The sequence below is a fragment of the Salmo salar genome, chromosome ssa02, assembly GCF_905237065.1.
Source record: "Salmo salar chromosome ssa02, Ssal_v3.1, whole genome shotgun sequence".
NCBI classification, from domain to species: domain Eukaryota; kingdom Metazoa; phylum Chordata; class Actinopteri; order Salmoniformes; family Salmonidae; genus Salmo; species Salmo salar.
In genome coordinates this window covers 79,388,359-79,398,296 of record NC_059443.1, presented here as the reverse complement: position 1 = coordinate 79,398,296, position 9,938 = coordinate 79,388,359, and the positions used below count along the sequence as shown (strand labels likewise).

Sequence of the window (9,938 nt, the reverse complement as noted above, 5' to 3'; positions counted from 1 at the left end):
CTTTGTGCTGAATGTTATTCACCTTTATTTAACCAGGTAGGCCAGTTGAGAACAAGTTCTCATTTACAACTGTGACCTGGCCACTTAAATAATGTTTACATACTGTTTTACCCACTTTGTATGTATATTCTAGCCAAGGCTAATGCTATATTACTACTGCTATACACAGCTTTTCTATTAATATACTGTCTATACACACCTCAACATATATACATTGACATTCCAGACCCGGACATTGCTCGTTCTCATATTTCTTAATTTCCACATTTTTATTTTGGGTGTTTTGTGTTTTGTAGTGTTTGGTATTACTGCACGAGCTAGAAACATAAGCATTTCACTGCACCTGCGAAAACATCTGCAGAATATGTGCACGCGACCAATACAATTTGATTTGATTTGATTTACTAAGGCGCACCAAGAAGACGACATCAACCAAACACGGAAGTAGTAATGCAGCTAGCTGATGTTAACTAATCAGTTTATTTATCGCACTTCAAAGTATTGTAGCTAGTTCCATACAGCTAATATCACCAGATATAATTTATTATACGGTTATGGTAACGTTAAGTATTATTCACTGGCTGGACTAGTTCACGTATGGAACTATGAAACGCGGGATTTCCACCTCTGCCAGTTAAGGAGCTACAATACTAGCCAGTTGTAGCAGCGCGCTATCGTTAGCTAACATTTCTCCCTCACAGCACAGCAAGAGACTGGAATAACTCTGGCACAACAACATATTCTTTGAGATATTTGAAGCCCATTCACAATGCATGAGGTGAGAAGACAACCTCTAACTTATTAGTTTGCTAACGTTAACTAGCTAGCTAAATTAGCTAACGCGTTAGCTATGCAACTTCACTTGTCAGAGTTGAATAAGTCGATAAGTTGTCAGGACGGTTAGCTAGTTATCTCAAAATAATACGTTATCAACCCTAACTAGGCTAGTTGTTAGGACTGTGACAAAGCTTAATATTCATTCTTGATACATTTTGTGATGTGCTCTCTCACCTTGGCTTTTTTATAGTTTGATGAACACCAACAGTCAAAATGGCGGGGTCCAGACTGTAACCATGGTGACCAGCAGAGCAGCAAGCGACTCCAGGGTCCCGAGATGGTCCAAAGTTTTGACATTGTATTCAAAGAGGAGCCAGAAGATGATCATGAACCTTGGGGTCAGAGTAATACTGGTGAGTGTGCAATGCCTTTCAATAGTTGTCCCATGTAGCTGGACACAGAGAGAATAACCTGACGAAGACCAAGGTTTACGTCCCAAATGACAACCCTTTAGTGCAATACATTGATGCTATATAGGGAACAGAGTGCCATTTGGAATGCATATCATCTTTGTGGAAACTGGTTTTGTATCACCAAGAGCATTAATGGGTCAGCTGTAGCAGCAACCAGTGAGCAGACAGAGATGGCTTTATTAGTTCATGCTGATAGTCCAATAAGATCCCACTTGAGAAAAAGCTCCACCTGTCCTCTGACATGTCAGGTGGAAACATCCCCATACTGCCTACACCAATCAGATCTCAACAAGTGTGTAGGGTCTATTTGAAACTGGGCCTCTAATGATGTTCCCACTGGAGCAAGATGGACCGGACTCTGCCTATATCGCCACAGTAGAGACAGGAGAGAGTTGCAGCCTTCACTCTGACAGTGAGGAGGTTCTACCTCAGGAGAACCTGAACAACAGGACACAAACAACAACAAACACAAATCCAAGAAGACACATGGCTGCAGAGAGTGTGGAAAGGAGTTCCCTACCTCGTATAAACTATGCAGACACTAACAGATCCACCAAGGGGTGAAACCTTACCGATGTTCTGCATCCAGGAAGAACTTGAAGCTACACCAGGTAGTGCACACAGGAGAGAAACCTCACTCCTGCCCTGTCTGTGGCATGGGCTTGACTCAGCAGGAAGATATGACTGTCCACAAGGTAGGTAGGTAGGTAGGAAGAGGAAAGGGAGGAGGAAGTAGGTGGATTGATACATTCTGAAGGAGAATTAGGTCATTGGGACTTCTTCAGCTCGGTAAGTAGTGGTGAAAGGATGCCTTTAAACATAAAAGATAGGCCCCAAATGGCACCCTATTCCCGACATGGTGCACTACTTTACCCTAATATACATCCCTAATGGCACCCTATTCCCTACATAGTGCACTACTTTACCCTAATATACATCCCTAATGGCACCCTATTCCCTATATGGTGTACTACTTTACCCTAAGATACATCCCTAATGGCACCCTTTTCCCTACGTAGTGCACTACTTTACCCTAATACACATCCTTAATGGCACCCTATTCCCTACATAGTGCACTACTTTACCCTAATATTGATCCCTAATGGCACCCTATTCCCTACATAGTGCACTACTTTTGACTAGGGCCCATAGGGTTCTGGTCAAAAGTAGTGCACTATAAAGGGAATAGGGAGTCATTTGGGATCGACGCAACAAAACTACCATAGTTATTGACCTATTTGCTCTATTAGTAAATCCATATAATTTTCCCCCACAGGAATGAGTCCTGCCTCCAGCCTCGGCAGTGAGGAGACTACCTCTACATCAGGAGAACCTGAGCAACACCAGGAGAATCATCAGACAGCCACGTCGTCTCACCGGGAGAATCATCAGACAGCCACATCGTCTCACCAGGAGAATCATCAGACAGCCACGTCGTCTCACCGGGAGAATCATCAGACAGCCACCAGGAGAATCATCAGACAGCCACGTCGTCTCACCGGGAGAATCATCAGACAGCCACGTCGTCTCACCGGGAGAATCATCAGACAGCCACGTCGTCTCACCGGGAGAATCATCAGACAGCCACGTCGTCTCACCGGGAGAATCATCAGACAGCCACGTCGTCTCACCGGGAGAATCATCAGACAGCCACGTCGTCTCACCGCTGCTGTGCCTGTGGACAGGAGTTCCCTGGTGCCTATGACCTCATGCTACACCAGAGGACTCACTATGTAAGGAACAGGGTGCCATGTGGGACACATACCATGACTGTAAAGAGAGAGTGTGGTCACACTGAGGAGGAGGAGGAAGGAGAGGAAGTTGGTGGATTTATTAAATGTGAAGAAGCAGCTACTTGGGATCCTCCTCAACTCGGTAAGGGGCTGGGATATGATGCCATTAAAGAACACAAAGGTTAGTCCTAAATGGCACCCTATCCCCTACATAGTGCACTACTTTTGACCAGAGCCCGCATAGGGAAATGGGTGGCATTTGGGACACTATACTATACTACCATAGGGGTTGGGTTAAATGCGGAAGACACATTTCAGTTGAAGGCATTCAGTTGTACAACTGACTAGGTATCCCCCTTTCCCTTTCCTTTCCGTTTCCATAGTAATGGACCTACAGGTAACTGCTAAAAAAGAGGAAACACCAACATAAAGTGTTTTAATTGGCCGTTGGGCCACAAGCCAGAACATATTTAATGTGCCTTGGCATGAATTCTACAAGGGTCTGCAACTCTCTTGGAGGTGGGCCACCATGAGACAGAACAGCTTATATGTGCCTTGGCATAGATTCTACAAGTGTCTGGAACTCTATTGGAGGGATGCGACACCATTCCATTCTTCTACGATAAATTCCATCATTTGGTGTTTTGTTGATGGTGGTGGGAAAACGCTGGCTCTGGCCCCGCTCCAGAATCTCCCATAAGTGTTTAATTGGGTTGAGATCTGGTGACTGAGACGGCCATGACATATGGTTTACATCGTTTTCATGCTCATCAAACCATTCAGTGACCACTCATGCCTAGTGGATGGGGGCATTGTCATCCTGGAAGAGACCACTCCCATCCGGATAGAAATGATTCACCAAAGGTTGATGGTGATCAGTCAGAATGGCGGTGTATTTATTGGTGTTTATCTTGTCCTCTAAGGGGTTCATTGGACCTAACCCATGCCAGGAAAATGCACCTCCACAACATAACAGAGCAGCCAGAATACTCATTTACTCAAGTGTTTCCTTTATTTTGGCAGTTACCTGTATGTCTAACAGAGCAGCCAGAATCCTAATTGACTCAAGTGCTTCCTTTATTTTGGCAGTTACCTGTATATGCTCTATTACTAAATCCTTATTATTTTCCTCCACAGGAATGAGTCCTGCCTCCAGCCACGGCAGTGAGGAGACTACCTCTACATCAGGAGAACCTGAGCAACACCAGGAGAATCATCAGACAGCCACGTCGTCTCACCGCTGCTTTGGCTGTGGACAGAAGTTCCCTGCTGCCTGTGACCTCATGTTACACCAGAGGACACACATAGAGAGAGGCTTCTACAAGTCTGTTTGTGGAGAGCTGTTCTACCAGAAAGAGTTACTCAAAACACATCATCAGAAAGTTGACACAGGTGAAAAGCCACAGAGATCCTTTTAAATAATGAGATTCTTGTGTGTGAGCAGCCATGTTGGAAACCATGACTGCCAGAGTGTAGCCAAAGTGATTTGAGTGACTGACAATATGGTTTATCACACTAAGTTTACCACAGCTCAACATTAGTGATGTTGCATGTAAAACTCAACTACAATACCAGTCAAAAGTTTGGACATACCTACTCATTCAAGGGCTTTTCTTTATTTTTACTATTTTCTACATTGTAGAATAATAGTGAAGAAATGAAAACTATGAAATAACACTCATGGAATCATGTAGTAACCAAAAAAGTGTTAAAGAAATCAATGTTTTATATTTGAGATTCTTCAAAGTAACCACCCTTTGACTTGATGACAGCTTTGCACACTCTTGACATTCTCTCAACCAGCTTCACCTGGAATGCTTATCCTGACAGTCTTGAAGGAGTTCCCACATATGCTGAACAATTGTTGGCTGCTTTTCCTTCACTCTGTGGTCCAACTCATCCCAAACCATCTCAATATGGTTGAGGTTGGGTGATTGTGGAGGCCAGGTCATCAGATGCAACACTCCATCACTCTCCTTTTTGGTCAAATAGCCCTTACACAGCCTGGAGGTGTGTTGGGTCATTGTCCTGTTGAAAAGCAAGTGATTGTCCCACTAAGCGCAAGCCATTGCGTATCGCTGCAGAATGCTGTGGTAGCCATGCTGGTTAAGTGTGCCTTGAATACTAAATAAATCACAGACATTTTCCCCAGCAAAGCACCCCTACACCATCACACCACCTCCTCCATGCTTCCCGGTGGGAAATACACATGAGGAGATCATCCGTTCACCTACAATGCGTCTCACAAAGACACAGTGGTTGGAACCAAAAATTTCAAATTTGGACTCATCAGACCAAAGGACAGATTTCCACCGGTCTAATATCCATTGCTCGTGTTTCTTGGCCCAAGTAAGTCTCTTCCTATTATTGGTGTCCTTTAGCAGTAGTTTCTTTGCAGCAATTCGACCATGAAGGCCTGATTCACACAGTCTCCTCTGAACAGTTGATGTTGAGATGTGTCTGTTACTTGAACTCTGTGAAGCATTTATTTGGGCTGCAATCTGAGGTGCAGTTAACTATAATGAACTTATCCTCTGCAGCAGAGGTAACTCTGGGTCTTCCTTTCCTGTGGCGGTCCTCATGAGAGCCAGTTTCATCATAGAGCTTGATGGTTTTTACGACTGCACTTGTAGAAACTGTCATCAAGGTAAAGTGTGGCTACTTTGAAGAATCTCAAATCTCAAATATATTAGGATTTTATTTTACACTTTTTGATTACTACATGATTCCATATGTGTTATTTCATAGTTTTGATGTCTTCACTATTATTCTACAATGTAGAAAATAGTAAAAATAATGAAAAACCCTTGAATGAATAGGTGTGTCCAAACTTTTGACTGGTACTGTACATTGCAGATGTTGCATTGCATCAGCCAATGGTTACGTGCCATGTCATCAACTGCACAGTCGGGCATCAGATTGCCGTATCGTATGACGTGGTTTGATGATAATATTTATGTTAAACACCTATCCATGTGTCGTGAGGTCTGGCATGCGTCTGCAATGCCAGTGATAACTCACATTTAAAAAAACAAAAACACGTTGGACTTTTACTAGTAAACCGACCCATGCTAGCATACTAAATAGTATGTGGAAATAAAAAAAAGTGTTATAGTATGTCTTCACTATTGATTATCAGTTGTGGTCAGACACGTGAGTCAGGAAAACGCGTGAATTCTACTAGAACAGACGCCGAAATGAGTGTGCCGTTTTACGTATGTAGTAGACTAGTATGGTATTCGGACACGACCACTGTCTTTTTTTCCTGCGTCAGGAATACCTGTACAACACCAGAAGAATCCCAAAGCTAAGAAGTCTCATGACTGTGTAGTGTGTGGAAAACAACTATTGGAAGCAATGAAGCTGAAGAGGCACATGAGAACACACACAGGAGAGAAACCTCACGGTTGCTCTGTGTGCGGCAGGGGATTCACACAGAAAGGAAATCTGAAAACACACATGAAAACACACAGAGGTGAGAAGAAGTCTTATATTACTGTCCCAGTAATAACTATGCATAGCAGTAACTATGGAAATGTTTGTCAGCTTGAGTTTATTGTGAAAGAAATATACTTCAGACATTACACGTTTTGAAATTTTAACAGTTTTATCAGATTTTTTAAAATGTTGAGTAGTTCTGAAAAGAGAAAAATGTATGTCCTAGTAAGTGTTTGACTGCATTTCCATTGGACTTTCTTACTTCTTCATGAAGAACATGCTGGTTTGACTGTCTTCACATTATCTCACACCATGTCTTCCACGCAGGGTTGAACCCCAAATTGTGGTCCACTGGAGAGGACAGTCCCTCTACATCAGGAGAACCTGAACAACACCAGAAGAACCACACAGCTAAGACATTTCATAATTGCATAGATTGTGGGGAGATATGCCAAACTCTACCAGCACTAAAAAAACACATGAAAACTCACACCGGAAAGAAGCTGTCTTACCAATGCTCCCTTTGCGGGGCAGAATTCACTGAGAAAGGGCAAATCCAAGACCACCAGTTAAAGCATGTTGGAGAGAAGCCTTACTCCTGCCCTGACTGTGGGAAATGTTTCGTCAATGAAAGCTACATTAAAATTCACCAGCGAACACACACTGGAGAGAGACCCTACAGCTGCCTTGTGTGTGGAAAGAGTTTCATGAAAAAAGCATACTTAAAAAGTCATTTACTGACACACACTGGAGAGAAGCCATACCTTTGCTCCATCTGTGGGAAGACATACAGTAGAGAAGGAACTTTCAAAATCCACCAGAGAGTTCACACAGGAGAGAAACCATACCTGTGCACTGAATGTGGGAAGCGTTTCAGCTGTAGAGCAAACCTTTATTCACACAAGAAGAGACATGCTGGCAAACCCATAGGACCTAAACGGCAGTTAGGCAGACCGAAGCAACTGCCAAACTGACAATGGGACAGGAAAAATGTACTTGTGTAGTGTCTCTCCTGATCACCAGCAAAATAGTTATGTTCATCTTGATTATGCATTTCCCATAAACGGACATAAACAATAGAATATTAAGGAATGCAGCTGTGGATGTCTGAAAAACTGAAATATGTAAGCACAGGACCTAAACAGCAGTTATGCAGACCCAAGAAACTGCCATGAGGACGGTGCTTTTTAAATTAACTTAAGCAGTGACTTCATTTTATGTAAGACATCACAGCACGGTTGAAAAATATATATGGGCCACGGAAATCAAGAGAGGGGGGTCTACAGAGAGAGGTGGGATTAAAAAATGAATGATCTGTAATTGTTAGGAAACACCACATATCATGTGTACAGGACATGTCTTAGAGTGGGGTTGTGGAGAGGAGTGGCTAACCAGCATCAACAAAGCCGGAGCAAACTGGACGCCAAGGGACAGTGAGGTGCGTTGCTGAGGCTGCGGATCTGACTGGCTCTCCGACTCTGACTGACTGGCTCCCTCCGAGACCAGGAACGCTTCCTCCGCTCTCAGTACCATCTGTTCTGTTTCAACTCTGACGACCCTCCACCCTTCAGCTCCCATCCATGCAGATTTGTATGTTTTTTTGGGTTCAAACTTGTAAGTGCTGATATTTAGCTTTTAACTGCCAAGTTTTATTGCTATGTAACTGTTATGAAAGTCGTATTGTCAATTTGTTTTGTATTTAAATGCCACTTTAAACGTGTACAAGACACTGCAACAACATTTCCCCACAGGGACAATCAAGCCAGTAAAGTAAAGTAGGGTCTACATGTAATAATAACAGAGTGGTGAGGTGGAGCTCCACCTACATGTAGTAATAATAACAGAGTGGTGAGGAGGAGCTCCACCTACATGTAATAATAATAACAGAGTGATGAGGAGGAGCTCCACCTACATGTAATAATAATAACAGAGTGGTGAGGTGGAGCTCCACCTACATGTAATAATAATACCAGAGTGATGAGGAGGAGCTCCACCTACATGTAATAATAATAACAGAGTGATGAGGAGGAGCTCCACCTACATGTAATAATAATAACAGAGTGATGAGGAGGAGCTCCACCTACATGTAATAATAACAGAGTGGTGAGGAGGAGCTCCACCTACATGTAATAATAATAACAGAGTGATGAGGAGGAGCTCCACCTACATGTAATAATAATAACAGAGTGGTGAGGAGGAGCTCCACCTACATGTTAGTAATAACAGAGTGATGAGGAGGAGCTCCACCTACATGATAATAATAACAGAGTGGTGAGGAGGAGCTCCACCTACATGTATAATAATAACAGAGTGATGAGGAGGAGCTCCACCTACATGTAATAATAATAACAGAGTGATGAGGAGGAGCTCCACCTACATGTAATAATAATAACAGAGTGATGAGGAGGAGCTCCACCTACATGTAATAATAATAACAGAGTGGTGAGGTGGAGCTCCACCTACATGTAATAATAATAACAGAGTGGTGAGGAGGAGCTCCACCTACATGTAATAATAATAACAGAGTGGTGAGGAGGAGCTCCACCTACATGTAATAATAATAACAGAGTGGTGAGGAGGAGCTCCACCTACATGTAATAATAATAACAGAGTGGTGAGGAGGAGCTCCACCTACATGTAATAATAATAACAGAGTGGTGAGGAGGAGCTCCACCTACATGTAATAATAACAGAGTGGTGAGGAGGAGCTCCACCTACATGATAATAATAACAGAGTGGTGAGGAGGAGCTCCACCTACATGTAATAATAATAACAGAGTGGTGAGGAGGAGCTCCACCTACATGTAATAATAACAGAGTGGATGAGGAGGAGCTCCAGCTACATGTAATAATAATAACAGAGTGATGAGGAGGAGCTCCACCTACATGTAATAATAATAACAGAGTGGTGAGGAGGAGCTCCACCTACATGTGTAATAATAACAGAGTGATGAGGAGGAGCTCCACCTACATGTAATAATAATAACAGAGTGGTGAGGAGGAGCTCCACCTACATGTTAATAATAACAGAGTGGTGAGGAGGAGCTCCACCTACATGTATAATAATAACAGAGTGGTGAGGAGGAGCTCCACCTACATGTAATAATAATAACAGAGTGGTGAGGAGGAGCTCCACCTACATGTAATAATAATAACAGAGTGATGAGGAGGAGCTCCACCTACATGTAATAATAACAGAGTGGTGAGGAGGAGCTCCAGCTACATGTAATAATAATAACAGAGTGATGAGGAGGAGCTCTACCTACATGTAATAATAATAACAGAGTGGTGAGGAGGAGCTCCACCTACATGTAATAATAATAACAGAGTGGTGAGGAGGAGCTCCACCTACATGTAATAATAACAGAGTGGTGAGGAGGAGCTCCACCTACATGTAATAATAATAACAGAGTGGTGAGGAGGAGCTCCACCTACATGTAATAATAATAACAGAGTGGTGAGGAGGAGCTCCACCTACATGTAATAATAATAACAGAGTGGTGAGGAGGAGCTCCAC

At 43.0% G+C, this 9,938-nt stretch overlaps 1 protein-coding gene across 2 annotated transcripts; it reads left to right on the top strand.

Annotated features, from left to right (window-relative positions):
- Positions 1-421: 421 nt before the first annotated feature.
- Positions 422-8,148, top strand: LOC106594054 (gastrula zinc finger protein XlCGF57.1). 2 transcript variants are annotated; one of them, XM_045710687.1, is made up of 7 exons: positions 422-778; positions 1,028-1,190; positions 2,527-2,650; positions 2,740-3,125; positions 4,121-4,375; positions 6,258-6,458; positions 6,749-8,148. In XM_045710687.1, the coding sequence occupies exons 1-7, from the start codon at positions 770-772 to the stop codon at positions 7,393-7,395; spliced, it is 1,785 nt and encodes a 594-aa protein (XP_045566643.1). In that variant the 5' UTR covers positions 422-769; the 3' UTR covers positions 7,396-8,148. The 2 variants fall into 2 exon arrangements, with proteins under 2 accessions (XP_045566643.1, XP_045566638.1); XM_045710682.1 differs by having other exon boundaries at positions 2,740-3,164.
- The last annotated feature ends 1,790 nt before the right edge of the window (positions 8,149-9,938 follow it).